The following is a 26,966-nucleotide window of genomic DNA, read 5'->3' as shown; positions in this document are numbered from 1 at the left end:
GGAATTCAGGCTGGATGTAGCCTGAGTTCAAAGGCTTAGGAACTCCAGAAATTAGAGCCGGGCGGCGGTGGTGGCACAAGCCTTTAATCCCAGCATTTGGGAGGCAGAGGCAGACGGATTTCTGAGTTCGAGGCCAGCCTGGTCTACAGAGTGAGTTCCAGGACAGCCAGGTCTATACACAGAAACCTTCTCTCGAAAAACCAGAAAACAAAACAAAAAACAAAACAAAAAAACAAAACTCCAAAATTCAGGTGCTTTGGTACAAGACTGTGCTATCTTGCAAACCTCTGACACAAGGCTGTGATGGCTCATGGTGCTGTGCTTATGTATGCAAGGCTGCCCCTCCTTCTCACTCTGTAATCTGGGATACTATTAGAGATGTAGGGTATTTTGGGTGTTTTGCTCTCTCCCACCCTAGGCTAGAGACTGCTGATCACAGAGATTCAGGCACCCCTAAGTCAGTAATTTGTGACACTTGGGCATTACTGGGGTGTTGGCTCTCTGCCGGCAGGTGTGTGCTGAGAGGAGACAACCTGGTCTAGCCCAGTCTCTCTGGGGCAGAGCAAGATGGTGAGTGCCACAGCTCAGATCTCTTGCCTCCAGAGAATAACGACCTGGAGCAAGAGTCATGGAAGCAAGAAGTCATTTTACTGTATCAGCCTTTTGTTTGCCTAGGACTGAGAGAGGAGGTGGGCTTTTCTGCTGAGGTGAGATGACATGGGGGCGGGGAAGGATGATGGAGGGTATGGGGTGACTGACAGAGCCAACAAAGTTATTCTGCCTCAGCAGTCGCTAGGCAAAGGCAAGCTTAAGCAGGTCATACTGAGTCACTCCAGTATGGAAGTGACCGAGACAAGTCTCTAAACTCCAGCAAAGGCTCAGGCTCCCTCACTAGGCCTCAGCATCTGGCCAAATAAGGCCCAACACTGGGGGGTCCTGTTTCATCCTGGGATCACCTCTGATACAGTTTAACTCCAGAAGGGTCAGTCAAGCCAAACCTTGCCCTGGCCTGCTGACAAACCTTGCCACTGATCAATGTCAACTACACAGAGACCCCTTGCTATGCCACGCCAAACACAGGTGACTTGGTTACCAGGACTATATACTTCACCCTCTCTTGCCATGTGGCTCTTCTTGACGGTCACTGAAGTCTAGTCTGATTCTGTCTGTTGTCACCATGGTCAGCCTCCTTGTGCTTCTTTCTGAGAGCTTCTCCATCACACTAAGGCAGCAGTGTCCACCCAAGGAGTCTGCATCCCCTGAGCTAACATGAGTGACAGTCCTTATGCATGAGGCAGGGACAGAGACCATGCACCCCCTCCCCACAATTGTGAGGAGAGGAATCAAGTCTTCCTTCCTTCCTTCCTTCCTTCCTTCCTTCCTTCCTTCCTTCCTTCCTTCCTTCCTTCCTCCCTTTTCTTTCTTTCTAGACAGGGTTTCTCTGTGTAGTCCTGGCTGTCCTGAAACGCACTCTGTAGACCAGGCTGGCCTCGAACTCAGAAATCCCACCTGCCTGTGCCTCCCAGAGTGCTGGGAATAAGGCGTGTGCCACCACCACCCGGCCAAGATTTCTTTCGTTTGGACGATCTTGGCCAAGTGTACAAGAGGCACTTATCCTTTGTTCTGCATCATCCTGTGCGCCCTCCATGTAGCAGGCGTGTCTGAACACTCAAGAGGTACGACTCAGAAAGGAATTCTGGGTATGGGTACGTCTTAGTTAGGATTTGACTACTGCAAACAGACACAATGACCAAGGCAACTCTTATAATGATAACATTTCATTGGGGCTAGTTTATAGATTCAGAGGTTTAGTTCATTATCATCAAGGCAGGAACATGGCAATGTCCAGGCAGGCATGGTGCAGGAGGAGCTGTGAGTTCTACATCTTCATCTGAAGGCCTTTAAGAGAAGACTGGCTCCAGTGTGGCTAGGAGGAGGGGCTCTTAAAACCCATGCCCATAGCGACACACTTCTGCCAAGGCCATACCTAGTCCAACAAGGCCACACCTCCTAACAGTGCCATTCCCTGGGTCAAGCATATTCAAACTAACACTGGGAACCTAGCAAACAATCCCAGAACTGCACTATGAGAGGGCACCTGGCTTTGAAAACTAGGAGCTCTAGACCCCTCTAGAACTGAAGGGGCAGAACTGACTGTGCTTGTGGGAAGTACATAAGAGTCACCATTTTTGAACTTGTACGAATGAAGAGTTGACTCCCATGTGAATGCTTCTATGCTTCTCTGCCCTCCCCAGAGTTTCTGTCCAGCTGCGCAGTAACCTCAAAGCCCAGGCTGGGAAGGACCAGCAGAGGGAGGGCCCCTGAAGCCCTCTGACCCCTATTGCCTTAAAGCCAACAAAATGTTTCCTTCTGCAGTACTCAGCCGGTGAGCCTTAGGGCCTGACTGTCACTGTATCCTAACCAACTCTGGAGTCCACAGCCTCAACTCCAGAGCTGCCCACTGCTTACCCACATCAGGGCGTACTGGACAGAGGCCACTCACTATGTCCCTGCCCTCTGTAGCTGCTTTCAGACTGCAAAGGTGGTATTGAGTAACTACAGCAGGAATCAGATGGCCTTTGAGGAGCAAAGTACTTATGTAGCTTTTCACAGAGCTTTGCTAGCCCTTGACCAAGCCTATCATGATGGATACAATCAAAAACAAGATAAAGTGAAGGGGAAAGGAAGCATCAAAAATGGCTTTATACTAGTTACATGACCCTGTGCTAGTCAGTTAACATTGCTATACTCTTAGCTGCCTCTTGTATAAAGTGGGCACAAAGATAGAGCCACCTAATAAGTGGCTAAGAGAGTTAAATGAATTGCTATTTATTTATTGAGACAGTATTTGACCTAGTACTTTAGGCTGATCTGGAACTTGCAGCATATCCCAAGCTGACCTCAAACTTGTGTCTTCCTCCTGCCTCAGCCTCCTGAGTAGTGGACTGTAATGACTCACCACACCTGGCTTAGAGTTAAAGAAATTTTTATGCACAAAATGCTAAGGATCCAGAGCTTAGAAGGGCAATGTGGAGAAGCCAGAGGAAGTACAGGTGAGGGACAAGGACCCCTGAGGAAGAGCCTTGAACACCACAGCCTACTCTCGGTGCTTGTGCTTTTTATTCCAATTGTATAAAAATGAATTGTCTTGAAATGCAAGCAGAAGACTAGACGACAATGACAAAACCAGTAACAGTGGTGAACTTAAGAAGCAAGAAAGTGGGGCTGGTAGTGGCATCTTCTTCCATTTTCCTGTGATGGATATGTTAATTTTATAACCAGGAAAGAAAAGCTAGTGGTTAACTGTGCAATTTTCTGTTGACATTTAAAAAAATTTTTTTTGTTTTTTGTTTTTTTTTTCTTTCTTCAAGACAGGGTTTCTCAGTGTAGTCTTGGCTGTCCTGGAACTCACTCTGTAGACCAGGCTGGCCTCAATCCACCTGCCTCTGCCTCCCAAGTGCTGGGATTAAAGGCGTGCGCCACCACTGCCTGGCTTCTGTTGACATTTTAAACATCTTATAAAACATCCTTTGTTGACATTCTACAAATGATACCATCCAACAACGTTCCAATCCTCTCTTCTTGGGATGAGAGTTTATATATCTGTAAAGGAGAAGGGCAGTCTATGAGTACCATGCCCACCTGCGGTTCCTACATAAGCTCAGCCATGTGGCTTTATCATTTCATTTTGGCATTAATGACTTGAAATCACAAATACAAAAGTATTCAAAGTTGTTGGCAATTTGTCACTACTGTCAAATATTCTTTTGAGGTGTAGTTATTAACATAAAAAAACAAGTTGCCTGAACATATAAACCATATTTGTATCAATTTGTATCAATCTAGCAATTAACTTCATAAATATTTATTTAATATTGAAAGAGATCACTTTTCTTACAGTTTTCATTCCACATCTGAGTGTGGAATTATAAATTTCATTTATAAATACTTTCCAAGATTTTGTAAAATTATGTTACTATTTCTAAAGCTTTTTAAAATTTTACTGTATGGGTGTTTTGCCTGTAGTATGTATACTACACGTGTGCAGTTCCTATGAAGGCCAGAAGATATCGGATTCCCCAGGTGTAGAGAAACTTATTGGGGTGCCATGCCACCTGGCAGGAACTTGACATTGACCAAGGTGAAGTTACTCTCCCAGCCTTTGAGTGGGAATTTTTGGGTTAGCCATAATCCCCTCCACCTAGGGTGGAGCACTCAGACCAAGGAGAAGCCCATTGTTCTTCAAGGACCAGCAATTTCCTGAGAGGCACTAGCCACCTGCTGAGAGCGAAGTTTCCAGCCTTTGGGGGAAGGGTCTCTCTCTCACTCACACACACACACACACACACACACACACACACAACTATATATATTTGGAGACCCCCATTAAACTTTGAGCCTTGGTCAGAAATTCTTTTGTCTTGGCTTCATATTTCTCTCGAAATCCCGTGCTATCCCCAGCTTTCCTTCCAGGTGACTTGGTGACCCGCTGGATGGAACTGCGGGCAGTCACAGCCGGAGTGTGGAGGCAGATCGCTATGAGCATGCCAGGAGTCTGCCCTGGGTACTGGGTAGGAACAGCAAGTGCTCCTAACTGCTGAGTCATCTTTCCAGCCCTGCACTAGTACTTAAAGTTCAAAAGGTATTGGGAATGACAGGAGGCAAGAGAAAGAGCAGTGACAGGATTGGTATAAATGTGATGAATCCCATTATCTTGTATGCTAACTAAAATGTTAATTGTTCAAAATTCATACAACAGCACTGAGCACACAGCATCAGCAGACTGCATCTACTGAACTCTTCAAACGTGTACCACAAACCTTCTTGACTTCTGAGAGCCTTGTTATTTCTGGAAGACTTTCCAAAGGCACCTGCTGGCCTTCCACTTGAGATATGAGGTGTTCCTGGTCCACTTGTTTGCTTCCATCGTCAATGTAAACAATCAGAACTGAAGTGTTACTTTCTGAGATGCCAAATTTCTTCAAAGCCTCTGAAATCTATGAGAAAGAAACAAAAGACAATGAGCCAGCGTCATGTCTGGAGGACATCCTGGCCTGCTCGATCAGCCTCCCTGGTCTCAGTGTACCTTCCCCTTCCACCACCCCTTTCCAGCACCTACTGTTGCTAACACTTCCACTTTGCTCCTCGGGATCAAGCCCAGACATTGTGGGTTTGCACACAAACACCCCTGCCTCTGTCTCCAGGTGACTTGTCATTTATCTTAGGGTACTAAGCACTGTCTTATTCATTATAAAGATTGTATTTGGTTTTTCTGTCCCCAGAGCTGTGACTCAAATAAGAATGTTTTCAACTATTTCCAATCATTCTATTAATGAGTTATGAAGCCATACTGACTGATTTTATAAACTTTGTAACCAATTGTGGTTTAATTCATAGCAAAGATTTCATAAGTTTTCCCTTTGATATTAGTAGCTGGTTATTAACAGCAATAATACCAAAATTTCATCACCAGAGTACAGACATCATTTCCATGTGGCACACACAGAATGTCATTACCTCAATAGCTTTCATTTACACAGAACTCTTGGGCTGGGGAGATGGCTCAGTGGGTAAAGCACTTGCTACACAAGTATATAGTGTTGAGGAGGGAGGGCCCCTAGCACCCGTGTATAGTCAGGCACAGAAGCAATCATCTGTAAGCCCAGTGTTCCTCATACAGCAAGAGAGGGGTGGAGACAGAAGAACCCAGGAAGCTACAGGCCAGATAACTTGCTGTGTACCATGGCAAAAAGACAGGGGACCTTATCTAGAACAAGGTACAAGGCGAGGACCGACACCTGAGGTCATTCTCTAGACCTCCACAAGCATATCATGGCACTCGGGAACCCTTCACACACACACACACACACACACACACACACACACACACACACACACACACTCAGGAATGGAAGCCATGAATAATTCTATGCTGTGGTGTGCTGTACTGTGTGATCAAGCAGGTGTTAATGACTCTAACAGGTCAGACAAAGTTCCTAGTACTGACTATGAAAAAAAATAGATTCCACCTCAAGAAATTTATATGGAGAGTGACACAAAATGTATCTATATCTCACGTTTTATCATGTGGGTTTCGGTCAATTTCTTAAACAAAAATGCTCAAGATCTACTTAAGACAACATTGAAGTGCAGATGATACTAGCCCCACATGGTTTAACCTTTGATCAAAAAACCAACTCCACAGCTGTTTGCAGTGCTAAGCATCTCTGCCCAGACCTCTCTACGTAACTACTTCAGCTTAGTACTAACAGCTTACATGGAGAAACCTAGCCCTCAGTGTCACACAGGAGTAGGGTGGGTGTCCGGGGAGGGAATGGGGGGCAGATTACAAGCTCAACAGAAATAAAGTCAATCACCACATTACATTATTGTTTGGGGAGAGGTTGAAGATGATCTCAGTAGACAGAGTTCTTGTCTTCATTTTCCCCAGTTTGTGGAGATGAACGGCTTTGTTCGCTGCCACAAGTATCTGAAATGGATCGACAATCTACCAGGGAGAATACAAAGGTTAGCAAAGAAAAATCAGCAGTGTCCCTAAATCTGTGCCTTCCTGAGGTAACTTTAGTCCAGCTGTTTATTTGATCACAATTCTTATGGTCTGTTTTTAAAAACTATGACCTCAAGGGCTATTGCAACACACACAAAAAAATTGCATAACTTTAAAACTGCATGATTCTTTTTTCTTTTTTAGAGTTAATTATTTATTATATCTAAGTATACTGTAGCTATCTTCAGACACTCCAGAAGAAGGAGTCAGATCTTGTGAGCCTCCATGTGGTTGCTGGGATTTGAACTCAGTACCTTCAGAAGAGTAGTCAGTGCTCTTAACCACTGAGCCATCTCTCCAGCCCAAACTTCATGATTCTTGTAGGCTAATACAGAATAGGCCACAACCTAAACTTCAACAGCATTGTTTTCTTTTTTTTTTTTTTTTTTTTTTTTTTTTTTTTTTTTTTTTGGTTTTTTGGATTTGGTTTTTTCGAGACAGGGTTTCTCTGTGTAGTCCTGGCTGTCCTGGAACTCACTCTGTAGACCAGGCTGGCCTCGAACTCAGAAATCCACCTGCCTCTGCCTCCCAGAGTGCTGGGATTACAGGCGTGCGCCACCACCGCCCAGCCAACAGCATTGTTTTCTTAAATCCCCATATACTCAATGAAATCAGTTACTCACAGAACAGATGAAAGTAACCAGGATAAAGATGGTGGGGTTTCAATCCCAGCCCTGTTGCTTACCATGTGGGAACCAGGCAAGTTGCTCTCTTCCCTATCAGAGGGAGTCAATGCACAGTACACCCCTCGCAGGACTGCTGGGAAATGTACAATGCGAAGAACAATAGGGCTCTTCTTCCTAAGTCACAGTAAGTGGGAAACCATGCCTTAATGCACGCTCTTAACCACTCTGCCATGTATGTTGGTTTGAATGAGAATGGCCCCCACAGGCTCATGTACTTCTATGTTTGGTTCTCAGTTGGTGGGTTGTTTAGAACACTTTATGTCAACTTGATACAAGCTAAGAATCTGTCTTAGTCAGGGTTTCTATTCTCCACAAATATCATGACCAAGAAGCAAGTTGGGGAGGAAAGGGTTTATTCAGCTTACACTTCCACATTGCTATTTATCACCAAAGGAAGTCAGGACTGGAACTCAAGCAGGTCAGGAAGCAGGAGCTGATGCAGAGGCCATGGAGGGATGTTCCTTATTGGCTTGCTTCTTATAGAACCCAGGACTACCAGCCCAGGGATGGCACCACCCACAAGGGGCCCTCCCTCCTTGATCACCAATTGAGAAAATGCCCCACAGCTGGATCTCATGAAGGCACTTCCCCAACTGAAGCTCCTTTCTCTGTGATAACTCCAGCCTGTGTCAGGTTGACACAGAAAATCAGCCAGTACAGAGTCATTGGAGAGGAGGAAGCCTCAATTGAGAAAATGCCTTAATAAGATCAGGCTAGATATAGGCAGGCTTGTAGAGCATTTTCTGAACTAGTGTTTGATGTGACAAGGTCCAGGCCAGTATGGGTGGGACTACCCCTGGGCTGGTGGTCCTGGGTTGGATAAGAAAGCAGGCTGAGCAAGCCACAGGAAGCAAGTGAGTAAACACTGTTCTCCATGGCCATCAGCTCCTGCCTTCAGGTTCCTGCCCTGCTTGGGTTCCTGTTCTCACTTACTTTGATTCATTTGATGAACAATGATATTGGAAATGTAAGCCAAATAAATAAGCCCTAAGTTGCCTAAGTTGTGGTGTTTCACAGCAATTGTATCCTAACTAAGAAGTTGGTATTAGTATAGTGGAATACTGTTGTGAAGGAGTTGGCCATGTTCTTTTGGGGAGGATTGTGGAATGACTTTTCGGATAGAAGTCACACACAGAGTATTGAGAGGTCAGGGAGCTGTTCTGTAGAAGCTTGGAAAAAGCAGGGCAGACAATGGAGGCCTGGTTTGTGAAGTTTCAGAGAGAAAAAGCAGACTCCACAGCACTTTTTATATAAAGAATCTGTTGTATCTGATTAGGTGGGATTGAAGAGTCAGCCATAATTAACAAGAGGCCAGCACCAATGAAAAGAAATCTGAGTTACAGGGATAACTGATGCTGGTTAGCTGGAACTGAGACATTAGCAGTGATTAAGAAGACTCCAGTATCACTGAGGTGCAATCTTCTTAGAGTGTTTCCTGAGAACACACAGAAGCTGTGTTCCAGAGGTAGTCAAGGTTGTACTTATGCTGGCAGTTGAACTTGGCAAGTGTAAGAGGCACCAAGATGGTTTTGGAGGCATGAGGAGGGCATGGAGTACCTGAGGTTTGGCATTGAGGCCAGAAAAGGCCATTGGTGAAGGTGTGACGGAGCTGGAGGAGATCCCAGCATTTCGGAGACGCCAGTATGATTGCCAAGGGTGGCAGCAGCAGTGGAACAGAGGCTGCCTGAACGTAGAAGGCAAGCGTGCGTGCTACAGAAGGCAGAGCTGGAGCGGTAACGCAAGCCCTCTTAAGGAGCCCAGATCAGGAGCGGAGCCCAGGTACGGGACATTCTGTTGTTTACACAGTTGGAATTTGATTTTGCTTTGACTGTGACTGTGTCTTGGTTCTTATCTCTTGAAGTAAGAAAGTATTTCTTTTATTTTATTTTATAGGAGACCTATTTTATAGGAAGTTGAAAGAGCTTCCCTTTTCCATGTTCTTTATATAGGCTTCCAAGAAGAAGGTGTGGCTCAGATTAGAGGTGGATTTTATGATCTCAAAAGATCTAGATTAAAGGTGTGTTGTCCCACCTCAAAGATCTGGCTTAGAAGTGAATCTTCCTACTTCAAATGACTCACTTAAGCAAAGATCCCCTCACAGGTATGCCCAGCCACTTCATTCCAGGTGAAGTCAGGTTGAGAACTAAGATGAGCCATCGTAGGAGCTGTGGCCGTGTTGGAATAGGCTTTGAGGATTCACTGATGCCACTGGGGTTGGGTTTTTGAAACCTCAAAGGCCACAAAAGGTCCAGTTGTGTTCTCTACCTCCATCTCGTGGGTCAGATGTAAGCTCTTACTACTGCCCTAGTGATCGGCCTGCCTGCCTGCCTTCCTGCCTGCCTGCCTGCCTGCTGCCCGCCTGCCTGCTGCCTGCCTGCCTGCTGCCTGCCTGCTGCCTACCTGCCTGCCTGCTGCCTGCCTGCTTGCCTGTTGCCTGCCTGCTGCCTGCCTGCCACACTCCCCACTGGTGGTGATGGGCTAGCCTCTGAAACTGTAAGCAGCTTCCAATTACATGCTTTCTGTCGTAAGCCGCTTGGTTATGGCGTCTCTTTATAGCATCAGAAGAGTAACTAAGACACTATGCTTCTTCTGCAGACTCACACCTCAAACTCGAGAAGCACAAACTCCAGCATCTGCCTGAACACTCATGTGCTCACCGCTAGGCCACAGCCCTTCCTCAGGATACAGCACTTCGCACTCCATGTGTTATTTTAAAACACCCAAGTGAGACTCGGACAAATACTTTTTACCTGAATATAAAAGAATTAGAAGGTAAAATGAGCATATCCTTACATGTCTGCCTTGGTTAATTCCTTCCCATAGTTTGTACTTACCACACTGGGGTTTATCAGAGAACCATCAATACATCCTTCCATGGCCTTTTTTCTCAAGTCTCCTGCATTTTTCACATCCTTAAACAACAAAAGGGTCACCCTGCACTCCGGAAACAAGTCCAGCTGCTGAGATAACTGCATTTCATAGACAAGGACTCTCCTGGACAGAAACAAAACATCAACAGGTTTTATATACAAAAGATTGTCTCCATTTTTCCCACCCAGTTTCTCCTCGTCTGTCTTTCTCATCTGTCAGTCTTACTGTCCTATAACTTGCTCTGTACTTCTATCCTCCTGCCTCTGCACCTGCCAGCCCTAGAATTGCATATGAAAACACACTCAGATGTAACCATCTTAACACAATCCTTGCAGTCTACTTTCCTGCTTCTGCTCTAGCCTTATTTCTATTGCTGTGATGAAACATTCTGACCAGAAGGAAAACCTTAGGGGAAGAAAGGGCTTCCTTGACTTATAATTCCAGGATCTCAAAACCACAAAGGAACACTGTTTGCTCACTCAGGTGCTGGCTTCTGCTTAACTATCTAGATTTTTAAAATAGTCCAGGGCCACTTGCCCAGGGAATGACGCTGCCCACAGCAGGCTAAGCCTTCTACATCACAACAATTAAGAGTCAAGGCAGCCCATCACATATAAGTTAATGGGTCAGTAGGATCTACACAATCCCTCAGTTGAGAGTCCCTTCTCAGAAAATTCTGAAGACTATGTCAGGCTGACAGTTGGAGCTAACAAATTAATCTCGTAGTTCCTAAAGTAGAAAAGTCCATTTCCAGAGCATCTTTGGCATCTTTATAAGGTGTGTTTCTAACTGTGCTGAGCTGTTTCTAGTTCTCCCATTTCCGGGGAAAGGCCAAAGGAAGTGGCTGCTGCCCTGTTTGGAAAGATGGCAGCCTCTGTCCATGGTCAAGAGACTATTCTCCTCACAGACAACCAGATGCAGGATGCCAGGAAATGACAGATCATAGATTACCTAGAGCAGTAATGAGACCTTAATTTACCATATCCTTCCTAGATTATTAATTTATTATATTTATTCTTTAACAAGGCCTGGCCACAAATATTAAGAAAAATAATTTATAATACTCAAATATCATACCTTACTCAGACATATATTTCAACATGGAATTGACCAAGAGCATACAATTGGTGGAGTAATTCTCCCCAGCTGTGCTGGCTCACATCTACAATGTAATGTAAAGGAACTGTACGGTTGTGCTCAGCTCGAGGCCACACCTATTGTGAATGATGTCCTGGTATAGCAGACATGCTATACATTACAAAAAAATAAATATATTTTAAGAAAAATTTCAACCACCAATTTTCTTTTTAATGTTGGACACTGAAGTCAGGGCCTTTCCAAGGCTTTCACACGCTACTAGTGAGCAACAGCTCCAGCACCGCCATCTCACTGACTCTTAGGTGTGGCCAATCAAGGCTCTAGTCATCTTTTTTATCTGTTCGATCCATTTCTAGTTTTCTTTCTTGAGGAACTAATTGGAACTTTGATGATGATAAACTAAGATGCTGTTTTTATCATCTTAAAAGCTGGAGAACAACATATCCAACCCATGGCAATGTTTGGTGTAACTAAATAGGGCTAAAAGCCCTCAAGTTCAGTGGGAGTGGGCGTGTCTGACTCTTTGGCTGCTCTTGGGACCCCCTTCCTCTTACTGGGTCCTACTGGTTGCCTTGCCCAGCCTTGATGTGAGAGTTTCAGCCTAGTCTTATTGTATCTTGCTGTGTCATGTTCAGATGATCCTTGGGAAGCCTGCTCTTTTCTAGGGGGAAATGGGAGGGAATGGATCTAGGGTAGAGGGGAGGTAGGGGGACCAGAAGGAGTGGAAACTTACATCACGATATATTGTATGAGAGAAGAATAAACTAAAAAAACTTTTTAAAAAGTTCTCATGTTGGCAGGGATAATGGCTTAGTGATGGGTGTGGTCACTTTTCAGCACCACAGCCTCAGCCCCCGAACAACACAGAATCAGTGCTGTAGTGTTGATCTGTCAAAGCAGTAATAACACTAAGTAAAAACACAGGGATGAAAAACAAACAAAATGTGGCTCCATGTGTCACTTGAATCTGGTGCGATTCCCACGCTCTGAGCCCGGCTGGCCTGGAACTCCCGGTCCCACGGCTGCCCACACCAGCAGTGCGGTCACAGCCTGTTCCCCATGCTCAGCCTATGCTCGGCCTAACTGAGGAGTTTTTGGAAAAGCTCCTCCTGGGATTGAAGAGGCGGCTGAGCACTCTTGATTATTTGCTGTTCTTGACCTGAGTTTGGGTCTCAACACTGATATCAGGAGGCCCACAACCACGTCTACCTCCAATCCCCAGGGATCAGACACTTGCTTCTGGCCTCATGGACACCCAGCAACGTGCGCACATGTATCTGCAGGCACACATTTACACACAAAATGAAAAGAAAAGTCTGAATATAAAGGCTGCTCACAAAGAAAAGATAGTGAAAGGGGCAGAGCGGACAGTTGGGTTGGTAGAGTGCTCAAGTAGAATGCACAAAACCGTGAATTCAGTCCCGAGCAGTGTAGAAACCCAGATGTGATAGTGTACACCTAGAGTCCAGGCCAGGGGAGCTCAGAAGAGGAGGGTCAGAAGTTCAGGGTTGGGGCTGGTGAGGTGGCTCAGCTGTTAAGAGCACTCTCTGCTCTTCCAAAGGTCCTGAGTTCAAATCCCAGCAACCACATGGTGGCCTACAACCATCCGTAATGAAATGTGACATCCTCTTATGGGGTGTCTGAAGACAGCTACAGTGTACTTAAACATAATAAATAAATAAATCTTTAAAAAAAAAAAAAGAAGTTCAGGGTTGGAGGAGATTGGGAGCATGGGTCTTCACAGTCTAGAAAATGTCTGAAAACAAAACAAAAGGTGTATTTCACCTCTTGACCATAGGTGATCCAAGCCCAAACTACCCTCTCCACCAACCCTGCCAGTCCAGCAATTTTGACAGAGGCTTCTGCATCCATTATTCAATCTGGAAATCTTTATTTTAATCCATATCCAAAGTACTTCCAAATACATGAGGCTGAGCTTCTATGAAAAAGAGATTTGTGCACTTCTAGCACTGGTTCCTGGATCACCCACCCAGACGTGGCTAGAAGCAGGATCTTCTGTTTGAACTATGCAGTGACACCCACATCAGATAATGGTGTGGGGACCCATAGAGCAGGAATTAAAGGAGGGATCCCAAAAGTCCTTGTCTCTAAAGATCAAGACAGAAAAATTGGGCTCAGGCTGAAATCAAACAATGATGGTCTTTCTGTTCAACTAGTCTGGGCGAACACTTCACTGCTGGTATGAGATTTGGGAAGAGAGGTGATCCAGATACACGGTGAAACCTCTCTAGGCTGGAGGTCTGATAAAGCACAAAAGATGCTCAAAGCAGGCTTTAGAGAGAAGATAAATGAGAAGGCTATTTGAAGCCGGGCGGTGGTGGCACATGCCAGTAATCCTAGCACTTGGGAAGCAGAGGCAGGCAGATTTCTGAGTTCAAGGCCAGCCTGGTCTACAGAGTGAATTCCAGGACAGCCAGGACTCTACAGAGAAACCCTGTCTAGAAAAATAAAAACAAAAACAAAAAGATGGCTATTTGAGACAGATCCTTCAAACATAATCATTAAGTCTAAGGATACTAGTGTATGTGTTAGTTTTATCTTTAAAAGAGTTAAAAAAAAAATCATCCTCAGTGAAAGAAAAACAGTCCTGCTGACAGAACCATTCCTCCTCATTCAACATAACTTCTTTGAAATCAAAGATAAGCCCTAAGTGGACAGGTGGACTCAAAGGCACACCCAGAAGTGTGGTGACAATCACATTTACACCTACCTTCTTTATCTTTGTGCAAATTACTAAACTTTACAAAGAACTATTTCTAGGGCTCGGATACAGCTCTACTCTGTACACATGTAGCTCCTGTAGAGCCAGGAAACATGGCTGAAGGGAGGCCTTTGCATCTTACACTATGGCTGGAATCCTGTCATGGTGTGATTGGCTATTTTCTGCAGATTCGAAGATGTAGCCTGTTCCTGATTTTACAGATGTAAAACTATCAAAAGATTTACTGACTACTCTAGAATAATGTTGCTCCTGGAAACCTGATGCTTTTGTAAGATCCTGATTAGGATGACTGACAGGCTATTTTTACTCCAAGTGAACTATAGTGCTCTTTGTATTATTTTAGCATCCGTTTTTAAATATGTAATGGTAGAAATTACCATAGTCTACTTAGTATAGACTGCTTAGGTGGTTGTTTTAAATTTTCTCAGTTGGGGCGTGTAATCAATACTAGTTCATTCTATATAAGCACTATTTCAAGAATTACTATGATTATCATTAAAATTCAACTATCCTCACTTAATGTGTGTCAACTGCTGTCTTAACTGTGGTGAACACCAGCTGGGCATAGTGGCACATGCCCTTAATTCCATCCTACAAAAGGCAGAAGCAGGTGGGTATATGTGGGACTGAAGTTAGCCTGGTCTACATAGTGAATTTCAGAATAGCCAGAGCTACACAGTGAGACCCTGTCTCAAAGATAAACAAAAACAAAAAAGGTATAGTGACATATACAATAAAACCCAAAATATAGTAACTTCTGCCGTTTATAAGTCCAAAATGTTGGCTGGAGAGATGGCTTATAACCCAGAGAAGAAGATCTAAAAGATTGGTTCTGTGTTACATTTGCCTAAATCAGCATATCTGGTTATTTGTACTTGAGATTTCCTAGTCCTTGCATAATTGAAACCACTTCTAAAGGTTGACCTATTACTTTCTGAAAAACAAACTGTTATATTTAATGAAAATCTTTTTATACAAACAGAATTTTGGACTCTCTCTGTTACACGTGTGCTTCAGTCACTGCTTAACTCTGGCACCAGAATCCTGGCTTCCTGCTCCCTGGATCCTGGGGAGGCTGGCCTGGGATGTTTACCTCAGCACCCTGGTTTGTTCCAGTTCCTTAAGCCTTCCTCCCTGCTCACAAAATGGCACTGACCCTTTATTCTGGGTTTCTTCTTTGGTTTTGACTAGTCTAATTTATCCTATTAAATGTGTGTAAAGCTACATTTTCTTCTGAAAAGAGATCAAAGACCAGGATCAACTACAAGACTCCAGTCCCAGGCTAGCCTGGGTTTATGAGACCCTGCCTCAGGAAACAAGACAAAAAGCACCTGACTAGAGAGTTGGCTCAGACATTAAGAACATTTGCTGCTCTTGCACACAACAAGGACCAAGGATTCACAAGGTGGCTCACAACCATCTGTAACTCCAGTCCCAGTGATCCAGTGCCCTCTGACCTCCACGGGTCCAGGCACACGAGGGGCACATACACACATGTATACAGGCAAAAAAAAAATCCATACACATAAAATAATAAATATTAAAAACTTTAAAAACCCACAAAACTTAAACAAAACAGAAAGTTACCTCTGAATTGTAGAATTATGTCTGAGGATTTCTGCTACAGAAAAACAAGAGTTTTATAAATGATGTCCTGACAGTCTTTTTCAGGTTAGCATCTAATTGATAAAGAATATGCTAGGCATGATCAGTAAGCTCTCATGTAAAAGCATGCATACAACAAAAGGAGAAAACAGAACAGAATGCAGAAATCCTGAATACTGACATCATCTGGTGACTTTTATTTTACTCTTAAACTATTCTACAGTGCATGGTCTGGACTTCTACAGACATCAAACAAAATTTAAGTACTTACAAGGAAAGAAAATGATGTTCCATGTGTGTGTGTGTCTCTGTGTGTGTGTGTGTGTGTGTGTGTCTCTGTGTGTGTGTGTGTCTGTCTGTGTGTGTGTTAAGCTTCTTTTAAAAAGTCATTTCTGAGTGTTTGCCTGCATGTATGTCTGCGTACTACATTCTTGCCCGGTACCTGTGGCAACCAGAAGAGAGGGCTGGATTCCATGGAACTGGAGTTACAGACTTTTGTGAAATGCAATGTGGGTTCTTGGAATCAAAGCTCTGGCCTGATATTTGATAGTAGGAAAAAGGGCTTTAGAATGCCTCAGTACAGTTTGTTCTGGTTTAGTGAAAGAGTTGCTTCAATCAGAAACTTTGGAATCATCACTTGTACTGATCTCTTTTGATACCTGTAAGAGTCATGTTGAGATTTAGTTCCCAGTGTGAGATGTTAAAAGGTGAGGTCAAGTAGGAAATTAAGGTGATTAGGACTTTGTGATAAAAAAAAAAATCATGAATCCATTCTTGTGACTATAAAGTTAATAGTTTGCCTCTGGGACAATTAGGGCCTTGAACTCAAAATTTTATTAATAAAATCATATCTCCAAAACGATTCTATTATGAATGCAAGTTTGCCTGGCCCCTTAACCTGCTCCCTGGCTTGAGGCAGAGGCAGGCAGATCTGAGTTTGAAGCCAGGCTGGTCTACAGAGTGAGTTCAGGACTTCCAGTACTAAACAGAGAAACCCTGTCTAGGAAACAGAACAAAACACCTCACACACACACACACCCATCCCATGAGGTATTGTGGTATTAGCAACAGGAGGTGGTCTAAGGCAGATGGCTTCTCATGGACTCTACATCCACAGCTATCCTGATTCATCCTTGTCACAGGCACTGCCATCAATGACACCCAAACAGCATCCTCATCCAGGTGCTGGTCACCAGTGATGCCATTCTAACCAATCCGATGGTCACAGGGTCCTTCTGGAGGAAGTCAGAGCTGAAGCTAGAGCACTAACTTTATGTCACTGGGACCAGCACAGAGAGTCCGGACCCTGCCTGACTCCGATCCAGCCCGGATGGCAGGGCCTGCCCTCAGCTTAGGCAGGTCAGGCTTTCCAACAGGGCGTCCCTGTCCTCAGGGCTTCCTGCCCGGGTCCCTCCCGCGAGGCGGCTGGCCTGGGTAAAGCCCGGGGTGGGGCCGACTCTCCGACGCGCCCCCCTCCCAGCGCTGGGCCTGGCTGTGGCTGTGAGGTCCGCACGCGGCTCCTCCTGCTCAGCGTCGGGATCGCCTGCAGGGGGCGCGCCGGCGCGCACAGCTCTGGAGCCCGCGGCGGTCTCCACCCGAGGTCTGCGGGGGCTCGCGACAAACACTGGCAAAGACACGCACACTTCGTCCACAAAACTATTCTCAGGGAAAGGGCTACAGGGTAGAACTCACCCCCAGTCCCGAGTCCGTTCAGAAAATCGTCCCCTAGGAACCGAAGCCCTCAACTTCCGGGAGTGCAGAATGTTTGATCAGGTGGACAGGCTCCCACGCTCTCTGTTTCCGGTGGGCGTGCTCCAGGCTAAGTTTATATGAACTTCAGCATGCTCCCATTACTGCTAGGAGCTGCTGGCAGAAGCCAAGGAGAGCTTCTATTTTGTCCCGGCTTCGGAGGTGGAAGGGACCCCACGGGTCTGGCCTAGAAGTTAAGGTACTGGGTTGGGTGTCAGCTTTGTTCTTAGCCTGTGTTCAACACCCTTTTCCTGTGAAAAGAAAAATATTCACCAGGATGAGGGTCACAGTTTATCAGAGCTTTTGAGACTCAGTTTACCGAGTGTGCTCTCGGGTGGAAACGGGGATGTGTCGTGGTTGGGTCTTACATTGAAGGAACTCTTCCAGTGCTTGGAGATCTAGAGACAAGTGGACGCTCACAGCTGTGACAGAGGAAAGAGGCAAATTCCTTGAGCAGACCCTGAGATCAAGTCCCCAGAAGCCATCTGCCTCAGGCGTGCAAGACCAGGTACTGCTCCTGGGGAAGGATGGCCTCCAAGATGGTGAGAGAGGATTTTGGTTCTTGCCACCTTGCAAGAGGACCCAAGGAATAAAGGGCATGAATCTTAAAATTACAGTTTATCCAGAGAGGGCCAGCAGGCTGAGAAAGCAGGTTAATCACCGAAAAGACATGTGTTCCATACCATCTCAACCCGGCAGGATATATAAGGTGCAGACAGGGCCACAAGCAAAGATAGCCAATAATCCTGGAGCTCCGTTGCCTCTCTGGTCAGGCGGTCAGCATGACTACACTTCTCATGTAATGGTGTTTGCTTGTTTTGTTACTTTCTTCGCTCTGTCCTCCTCTGCAGATGTTTGGACTCAGGCACGTGAAACTCAGAGTCTAATTCGTTTCTACCAACATCAACCTTATACTTCTTCAGAGGTACTTGGAAGGTTAGCTGAAAACAAATGCTAAGCTAGCAATATGTCCATTTTGTTTCCTGTCCTTGGTGTAAAGTACAAGTTTGTCTTCATAATACAGAATATGAATGATTGTGTCCCTATCTGTCCCCAATCATTGCTCACTGTCAGTAGCAACTCTGAGATCTGTGTCATAGGAAAGAGGACATCCTGATACCATGCACCTGGTTGGTTGTCAGAATGACTTCTTTACTTGTAAGTGAATTCTCTGGCACAGAAAGAATTTATGTCAGGACACACCATATGTAGCAGGAGCAGCTGTGACTTGGAGAGAGAATTTCTGAAAGTTGCTTTGTTCTGAAACAAATATAAACAGTAAAAGTCTGGACCAAAGTTAGAAAACAATGTCAGGAAACCATGTGTAAAGACCGTTTCTCTTCAAGGTCTTGACTTTACTTTCGGGAAGCCCATCACAGTGAGGCCAGTCTTACACATGAGGGCTGGACCGCCTGGCACTTGTCAGCCTTTCTGCCTCAGCTTCCCCAGTGCTGGAATTGCAGACAAGCAACATCATGACAGTGTGACTTGATTCTGACACCTTTCCACATCCCTGAAGAATGTTCTCTGAAGATACTATTGCTTGGCTGTGGAGATTTGAGCTTGTCCCTCATCCCTGGGATGAGATCTGTCCCAACAGATCTGATTCTGTGTTGAAGGTGTGAATGAGTGACAGATGTCAAGGAATTAATGCAAATAAACCCTAGAGCCTACCTTGTCTCTTTTTTACATTTTGTTTATCCAGTTGGTGATGTCCTGGCAGCTCTAAAATCACTATGGGGATGTCTGTTAGAATATCTGTAGGCAATAGCCATATAATTCTTAAAGGAGGAACACAAAACAGAACCAATGAGCAAATGCTTAAGGAAAGCTAGTGTTAAAATTAAGTGTGCAGTCCATCCAGGAAGCCCAGCAAGCCTGAGACCCGAATCCAGTCCCCTGGACACACCCGGGGTGGGGGTGGAGAGAACTAACTGCACCAGCTGCCTCCTAACCTCCACTCTCTGGCCAGGCCACACACGATAGTAATACAAATTAAAAATTAATCAGTTAGCTATAAATGCTTTTAAATCTAATTACCTACTTATGTTTTTACATCTCAATATGTAATACCTTTTCTCATTAGGAAGCATTGCTCAGAATGTACACTATTAGAGCATCTTGAATTATCATTGCTTAAGACAATAGTGAAGAGTTACGAGCTCGTGAATACATGTCTAGGAAAAGTGTGTAGTATTAACAGTTCTGATTTGGAGAAAAGCAGTTTTCCAAGTGCTTTCTAGCTGCTGTATTTTAGAACAAGAGGCACACACACACACAAACACACACACACGCACCCAACAATAGTTTGTGTCACCATATGGATGAATAACACAAAACTAAAGACCCCCCATTATTTATCAATCTGCCTAGGTTTATTTTTGAAGCAAAATGTATATTCTTTGGTTGAGTAGGGTAAAAGGTCTACAGCATTAATTCTTTAAAAATAGCCTTTAGACCCATAATGGGGAACAGTGTTAATGATCATACACAGATGTAATAAGTGAATTATATATACACAGCAACAAGGAATGATTTTGTCAAGGTGAAGACATATAGACCAGGATTTTCAATAACAGTACCAATTGTGATTTGGTTTTGTTTTTTAATTCTGAATGGTACTGCTTAGAAATAGTAGAGATATTAAAAGAGTTATATTGGCCATAATGATTTCTGTATAAAAGAGAGCATGTGACAGTAATTCTATATGAATAAAATGTCTTTAACTGCAAACAAGTTCAGTCATAGATTGCCTCACACAGATACATAGGGTTATTACATTTACCTGGGAAAAATTATTTATTTATTTATTTATTTATTTTTGTTTTTTTGTTTTTCCAGACAGGGTTTCTCTGTGTAGCCATGGCTGTCCTGGAACTCACTCTGTAGACCAGGCTGGCCTCGAACTCAGAAATCTGCCTGCCTCTGCCTCCCAAGTGTTGGGATTAAAGGCATCCACCACCACTGCCCGGCCAAAAAATTATTTCTAAAAGTGGTTATTTAAAGATGTTAACATAATGAACTTAATGAACATCAGCTTTAAGACTGGGTTTCCTAAGTAGTTGAAATTCTGACAAACTTAACAGAAAGCATAAGTAATCAGTTCAAATGTTTTGTATTTTTAAGTATTTTTGCAAATGCTGAGAGCACATTGATATCTTCGAGTCTTAGAAGAACTCACTGTTCTAACCTGCCAGCTTTTCGATGTACCAGCTCGGGAGTACATCATAATGGGTTGTTCCAAAAGACTTTGTGCACTACCGTTTCCCACTCACTTCAACCTACTGGTTTTACCTTCATTTTTTGTTTTGTTTTCATTTGGGAAAAAAAATGTAGTCATCTTCTCCAAGACAAAAATCCTATTTTACTGAACAAAAATCCCTCATTATCTAAAACACTCCCTTTCACTGGGCATGGTGGCAGTGCCTTTAATTGCAGCACCTGGGAAGCAGAAGCAGGTAGATCTGAGTTTTAGGCCACCTGGTCTAGATAATGAGTTCCAGGAAAGCTAGGTAATTATAGGCAGAAATCCTGTGTTAAAAAATAAATAATAAAAATAAAATACACCCTATTTTGTCCTTTAAAAATATTTTCATACTTTCTTTAAATAAAATCCCTCATGTTTATGTGGAGAAGAGAGGCAGTTCCGCCACTGTTGCCCACATGGTAGAGCTGTGCTGGTGTTAGCTGGTGTGAGCAGGTCCCTGGATGTGAGCATGGCTCAGCTCCAGCGGCTGCCCTACCTGCGGCCTGTTCTTTGGAAAGCAGATCTACTGGGATGGAAAGGGGCCCAGGAGACACAACAGTTGTGCCCTTACCACTATGGCTAAGGAGGGGGAGGTCAGTGTGGACTGCAGATCCATTTTAGAAGGAGCTACAGCCGAGGCAGGGAGGAACAGTGCTCTAAAGGCCCGTACTGAGGCAGAAGGTGTGAGCGCATAGCTAGTGACCTGACCACAAGATCACCCTAACACAGTGGCTCTCACTTTAATACAGTTCCTCCAGTTGTAGTGACCCCCAAACTGTAAGTTTGCTACTGTTATTAATCATAATGTAATACCTGCCATGTCTGAGGGTCTTGGGTGGAACCTGTAAAGGTTCTTTGGCCCCCAGGTTAAGAACCTCTGTCTGAGCAGTGCATTCAGATAGCAGGCTGGGAACTGAGAAAAGCAAGCACTAAGAGGTGAAGGAAGCAGGAAGGAGATGGTGGGCGTCCTAAGGGTGGGACTCCTTGTACGGGTCCAGAGCTTGCTTGTCCCTGTGAGTGCCATGGGGTCACGAGGACATGGATGTGTGCCAGCCTCAGGCCAGGTCTTGGACTTTGGTTTGCAATTACTCTGGACCCATGTATGGAATTCCCTCCCTGAGTCTACTGCCCAGAGGGAGGGCAGGCGCCAGCAGTTCCTTCTTAATGCTACTTAGGACTGGGAGCCATTCCAGATCCTTTGGCTCTGTGGTACCAGGTGAGAGGAAGAGAGGCGAGGTTGGGGCTTGTATTACACAATAGCTAAGGGTGGGTGCTTGGGGTTAACCCTTGGCCTTTCACCACATCAAGTCTTTCTAGTCAGGGGAAAGAGGCTTTGTGGATGGAACTTGAGCTTTGAAACACACTCTGTGGTGCAGGGACCGTGACTAGGAAACAGTACTTGGGACACATCTTCTTGCCATCTGTGTACCAAAGACCAAAGATCCTGTCACTGGGTAACGAGGGAGCAGTGGCTATGCCTGCTGCATTCAGGCCAGAGCATTAAAACCAAATGTCCCTCCTTCCTAATCTACTGATGAAGACACCTGCTCAGAGAGGATAAGAGAGATACAGCACCCAGTGGCTAGAGGCTAAAGGGGAAGGACACAGGTCCTGCTAACACGATACTTCTTTTCAGTGTTAGTGACAGCAGAAAAATACACCTTTAATCAGAGCCTGCATGGGTCCTGGGAGGTTGGGAGGGGGAAGTTCAGGAGACTCACATGATTTCTCTCTTCTGTAGGGTACAGGGAAGGTGTGCAGGCAGGTATATCTGTCTCTCCTGGATGCCAAGATTTGAGACGCAGAAGTCTCCCATGGTTCCTTATCATATCCGCCAGTACCAGGACAGTGACCGTGAAACTGTCGTGGACCTGTTCACCAAGGGCATGGAAGAGTACATCCCTGACACCTTTCGCCACATGCTGCTGCTGCCCCGAACCCTCCTCCTCTTACTTGGGGTGGCCCTTGCCCTGCTCCTGACATCTGGCTCCTGGCTGCTGGCTATTGTGTGCGTCTTCTTTCTGCTCCTACTCCTGCGGCTCCTTGTCAGACAGCCATGGAAGGAGTATGTGGCCAAGTCTTTGCAGACAGACATGGCTGACATCACCAAGTCTTACGTGAATAGACATGGCGCCTGCTTCTGGGTGGCTGAGTCTGGGGGGCAGGTGGTGGGCACAGTGGGTGGTCTTCCAGTCAGTGATCCTCCAATGGGGAGGAAGCAGCTGCAGCTCTTTCACCTGTCTGTGTCCTCACAGCACCGAGGACAGGGGATAGCGAAGGCACTAGTCAGAACTGTCCTCCAGTTTGCTCGGGACCAGGGCTACACTGATGTTGTCCTTGACACCAGCATCTTGCAGCAAGGAGCTTTGGCCCTCTACCTGGCCATGGGCTTCCAGAAGACAGGCCAGTACTTCATCAGTGTGTTCTGGAGGTTAGTGGATATTTACTCAATTCAATTAAAGTACTCCTTCCCTTCTGCCTAGAAGGGGGCTGTGACCTAATGCACCTGTGCAGCAGGCGGGCTTCTCTGTACTCTGCTACAGGAACCAGTGAACCCTGTCATGTCCCTGTGATTAACAATAAAAGCTTGCTGGTGCACACAAGATTTTAATGCATGTGATGGCTGAGTGGCATTTTGGGGGCTGTGCTACATTCTAGGTGTTTGAGGTGTCTCAGTTTCATATACCTAGTCCCATATTACTGTTGTATTAGAAACTGTGCAAAATACTAATGCATGTGTTTCACTTTTGAGTGGACCAGAAGTTTCTGTAGGGCGGGAGAGGGCAGCTCACCTAGCCCCAGGACACCTAGTTGGTTAAATATGAACATGGGAAGTGAACATATAGTTTTTCTCTCTGTTCCTGTGTCCCAGGAAGCCATGAGCTTTGACCTGTGGCCACTGACCGTCTCAAACTTTAGTGAATGATAACTTGAGTCCACTTTTTTTTAATTCTTTCACAACTTCACACATGTATACACTGAGTTTCTTATTGTACTTATCTTCACTCACCCAGGTTATCATTACAACTAAGCCCAGCCCACAAACAAGATAGGAGCTCCCCAGTGCTGGATACTGATGCAAGTATCAGAAGGTCATTGGGGGAAAGTATCAGCATCTGAGGGCCCTGAGTTGTTTTAGATCGTGTTCACATCCTCAGAGTAGAGACTTTCATTAAAGAGACATGTGAATTATACAAAATACTAAAAGAGCTCATTTACCCCTGAAACTTCAGTCAAAGTACATTTCTAACTGCTGCTTCTGTTTGGGAGCCAGAAGCCCTGTTATCTTCCCATAGGAGAGCTCTGACTCCTCACAAGCAGAGTATAGGTGTGCACACACCTGTGCACAGTCACTATAGTCTTCTTATTTGGAAATTAGGGGGAAATGTGCCTCTATCACTTTCTCTTACAGTGGTACTCTCTGTAGTAAAGGCCTTTCAGAAAGTAGAGCGTCATCTCCTAGGAAACAGCTACATATCTCCTAGGAAACAGCTACTTTCTGAAAGCTCATGAGACTTGTGCAATAAGTGAAACAGCCCAAGAGGTGAGACAACTTACAAGATCAGGAAGCACCCAAAACGTAAAGCATCCACTGAGGCCCACCCCAAGGTTCTCTTACCAGCAACTGCTGGTGAGAAGAGACTCACCTTCAGAGGTGCTTACAAGTGGTGCAGGCCTCCTGACCCAACGGTTTTTGAGTCATGCTTGTTGCTTTTCAGTGATGAAGTTGCCTTTGAATCATCCTATAAGTAGCTCCTTGCTCGCATTCCTATACATATCGTAATAAACTCTCCAATTCAACTAAGCTAGACTTGGGCGGTATAATTTATCTGATCTGTTCATGTTTCTGCAAGAAAAGCCTCATGAAGCTTGTCGTTGTAAATGCCCCCTCTCCTCTTTGAAGATGCGTATAATCCTTAAGAGTTAACAGAACTCACAAGCTGCACACTAGCACTCTTCTCAAGATCCGTGGCACCCTCTTGAGATGCAGTCACCAAGAGGGTCAGTGCCTATCTCCCAGACTGTGGGGACCTTGGAAGCCTACTTCAGGCTCTTAAGTAGGACTCTGAAAACTCACTTGTAAAGATTCCAGTCTCTTGCTGCTTTGCTTCACACAGTTTGGTGGGTGCCGTGGATAAATCAAGGTGAATGCTACCCTCCACCACAGTCTGTTGTTTGCAGAAGCATGGGGTGGGTGTAGCTACAGGAGGTGTGACAGTTAAGTCTCATTAAGGATGGCCACGCACTGCTAGAATACAAATTAACAGATGTTCCAGATAGCCAAAACCATGTGTCTCACTGGGCCTCTGGGACAAAGAAGGCTCTGGTCTATGTGGCCACACACACACAGAGCTATGCCTGAGAAAAGCCTCCATATAGGATCTGCCTCTGCACCTAAACCCCAGACTTCTCAGGTAGGTTCTTCCACCCACTCTACTCTAGGGCACAAAGAACAGCATGCTAGGTTCTCCTTGCCAAGGTGTCCATCCCAACTGCAGGGACAGAACACCTGCTATAGCCACTGCCCTTGAGGCAGCTCTGCACTGCTCAGCCCTTGCTGTGATGCTGGGATGGACTTAGTTTGGGGCTCTGCTGAGAGAAACCCAGAGGCCACCTACCCAGGACTCATCTCTTCCCTGCCCATCCAGGCCAAGGACTTAGAGACACTCTCCTGACCAGTGTCTGAGCCGCCTGTGAGCCTGCAGGGCTCCCTCCCTCGGAGCCTTCTCAGGGCAGCCAGGTCTACCCTAGGCTAGACCCTCCGAACCTCTGAGCCACAACAGCCTTTTTCAATTTGCCAGTAGATGACCTCAGAGACTGAGTGACAGTGGTGTGGAGTGGAGCACCACGGGGACAGGCAGGACGCACGCCCAGGACGCTCTAAAGCCAGCATGCTGTGACTAAGGGCCTGAACAGGATGAGTACAAGTTTGAAGTCATCAAGGCTGCCTGTTCTGGACAGGAAGGGAGGAAGGCTTGGGGAACCTGTCCTCAAAGAGGCCCCAGACAAAGCACCAGCTCACTCCCTATCCCGCCATCTTCCAAACTCTCCCAGGCCTCCCACCCCTTCCCCAGTGCCAAACCCTGGCTGTGGCAGTACAGAGGGCCAGCCTCTAGGGCGGAGGGCAGGAGGGAGGGAAAGTGCTGACCTGGGCACAAGGGCTGTGAAAGCATCTAGGACAGCCAGTTGTGATGCATCTAAATTCTGAAGGCCATGCTTCACTCTCTGGGGTGACTGAACAGAGTTGCAGCAAAGCCAGGACAAACAGAACAACAAAGCCAGGGTGGCCATGAGCCAGCACAGCTCCTGGCTGCTGAGCAGACAGCTTGGGATGGGCAAGGAGGAGGTGGGCAGCAGGGGAGCCACAGAGCCTGAGAGACACTGGGTCCTAAATGCAGCTGGAGGCTGAGGGCCTGGGCTCTGGATGGAGGATGGGCGGTGCCGAAGCCACCTCCTCCATACTGACCCAAAGCCCTGCTTGTCATTGCCAATCCCGGAGCAAGAGTGACCCTGGTTTACACAGCCCCTCCTCTGCCTTGTCCCTGCTGGCTTCTTATCCAAGGAGGTAAATGTGTGTGACCTGCAAAAACACATCTTCTCTCTCTCTTCTCCACCCCTCACCCCATGGGGGTTGGTGCACTGTTTTAGAGGTTAGGAGCCCACCACCCTCTTTTTGAAAGTCTCTCACTGGAACCTGGGACTCATCTATTAGGTTACACTGGCTGCAAAGAGTCCTAATGATTTTCTGGTTTCTGCCTCTTCAGAACCAGAATTACAAGATCTAGCCACCATGCCGCAGTTTTAAATGTGGATGCTACAGATCACACTCAGGTCCTAATGTTTGTGTGGCAAGCGCTTTTCTGACTCAGCCCTAGCTCCCCCACCCCCTTTCTTCACAAATCATCTTCGGGACACACAAATTAATGAACTGTACCGCAGTGCACAGTCCAAAGTGCAGGATATCTTTAGTAACTGGCACTGCTTGCAAGATTGCTTTGGGGCAGCTCGACCCTTCACTGGCATTCAGAGCGCTGTGGGGCAGCCTCCCCCGTGCAGGCATCAGAGGGGCTGTGGAGCTGGCTAACGTGTGCACTGGCTTTAGTAGTGTGGGCAGTACCAGGCTCACACCACAGTCCACTGAGCAGTTCCTGCCACCTCTTTATCCCACTCTTTCCATCCTGGGGAAGGGAAGCTCTGTGTCAGGATCCCACAGTGGAAGGAAGGAACCGGTTCTTAAAGGCTCTCCTCTGATTTGAATGTGTAGATCATGGCTCCCCTGATACCCCTCCCAGGTTTGTAGAATCTGGGTGTGGGGTTCTCACCATCAGGATGCTCATGCTTGTCCAGCAAGCGCATTACTCCTTGCACCGTCTTCCCAGCCCCTAACGGGTTTGATTC

At 45.8% G+C, this 26,966-nt stretch overlaps 3 protein-coding genes across 15 annotated transcripts in view; 1 reads left to right on the top strand and 2 right to left on the bottom strand.

The window, feature by feature from the left end:
* LOC127678878 (EKC/KEOPS complex subunit Tprkb) overlaps positions 1-17,336 on the bottom strand; it is a 41,225-nt gene extending 23,889 nt beyond the window's left edge. The window contains exon 1 of the mRNA XM_052174203.1: positions 17,264-17,336. The gene's annotated coding sequence lies outside the window, so the exon portion shown is untranslated. The remainder of the gene's footprint in view (positions 1-17,263) is intronic.
* The window catches only part of LOC127678870 (probable N-acetyltransferase CML1), a 57,251-nt gene extending 34,081 nt beyond the window's left edge, over positions 1-23,170 (top strand). For 4 of the 13 annotated variants that reach the window (XM_052174191.1, XM_052174192.1, XM_052174185.1 and 1 more), the window contains exon 2: positions 22,309-23,170. In XM_052174191.1, the coding sequence (XP_052030151.1) occupies positions 22,352-23,050 (699 nt within the window). In that variant the 5' untranslated portion in view covers positions 22,309-22,351 and the 3' untranslated portion in view covers positions 23,051-23,170. Of the gene's footprint in view, positions 1-17,482; positions 17,520-17,707; positions 18,257-18,666; positions 18,745-22,308 lie in introns of those variants that run through there. The other 9 variants (XM_052174193.1, XM_052174189.1, XR_007976634.1 and 6 more) reach the window with 8 other exon arrangements.
* Tprkb (TP53RK binding protein) lies at positions 3,102-17,360 on the bottom strand. The gene is made up of 5 exons (XM_052174202.1): positions 17,264-17,360; positions 10,089-10,248; positions 6,386-6,508; positions 4,821-4,997; positions 3,102-3,603 (listed from the first exon to the last, which is right to left on the bottom strand). The coding sequence occupies exons 2-5, from the start codon at positions 10,227-10,229 to the stop codon at positions 3,517-3,519; spliced, it is 528 nt and encodes a 175-aa protein (XP_052030162.1). The 5' UTR covers positions 10,230-10,248; positions 17,264-17,360; the 3' UTR covers positions 3,102-3,516.
* Positions 23,171-26,966: the final 3,796 nt, after the last annotated feature.

Source organism: Apodemus sylvaticus, chromosome 2 (assembly GCF_947179515.1).
Source record: "Apodemus sylvaticus chromosome 2, mApoSyl1.1, whole genome shotgun sequence".
NCBI lineage: Eukaryota > Metazoa > Chordata > Mammalia > Rodentia > Muridae > Apodemus > Apodemus sylvaticus.
The sequence above is the reverse complement of the archived record's forward strand: the minus strand, read 5'-3'. Positions and strand labels throughout refer to the sequence as shown.

What these genes read in the sequence shown, in the direction of transcription:
- Tprkb (XM_052174202.1), bottom strand. Translation starts at nt 10,229, where the DNA reads ATGCAGTTATCTCAGCAGCTGGACTTGTTTCCGGAGTGCAGGGTGACC. An exon ending in CTCTGATAAACCCCAGTGTG is followed by an intron (nt 6,509 to 10,088) that starts GTAAGTACAAAC and finishes TCTCCCTGGTAG; the next exon opens with ATTGTCGATCCATTTCAGAT. An exon ending in GGCTCTCAGAAGTCAAGAAG is followed by an intron (nt 3,604 to 4,820) that starts GTTTGTGGTACA and finishes TCTCCTTTACAG; the next exon opens with ATATATAAACTCTCATCCCA.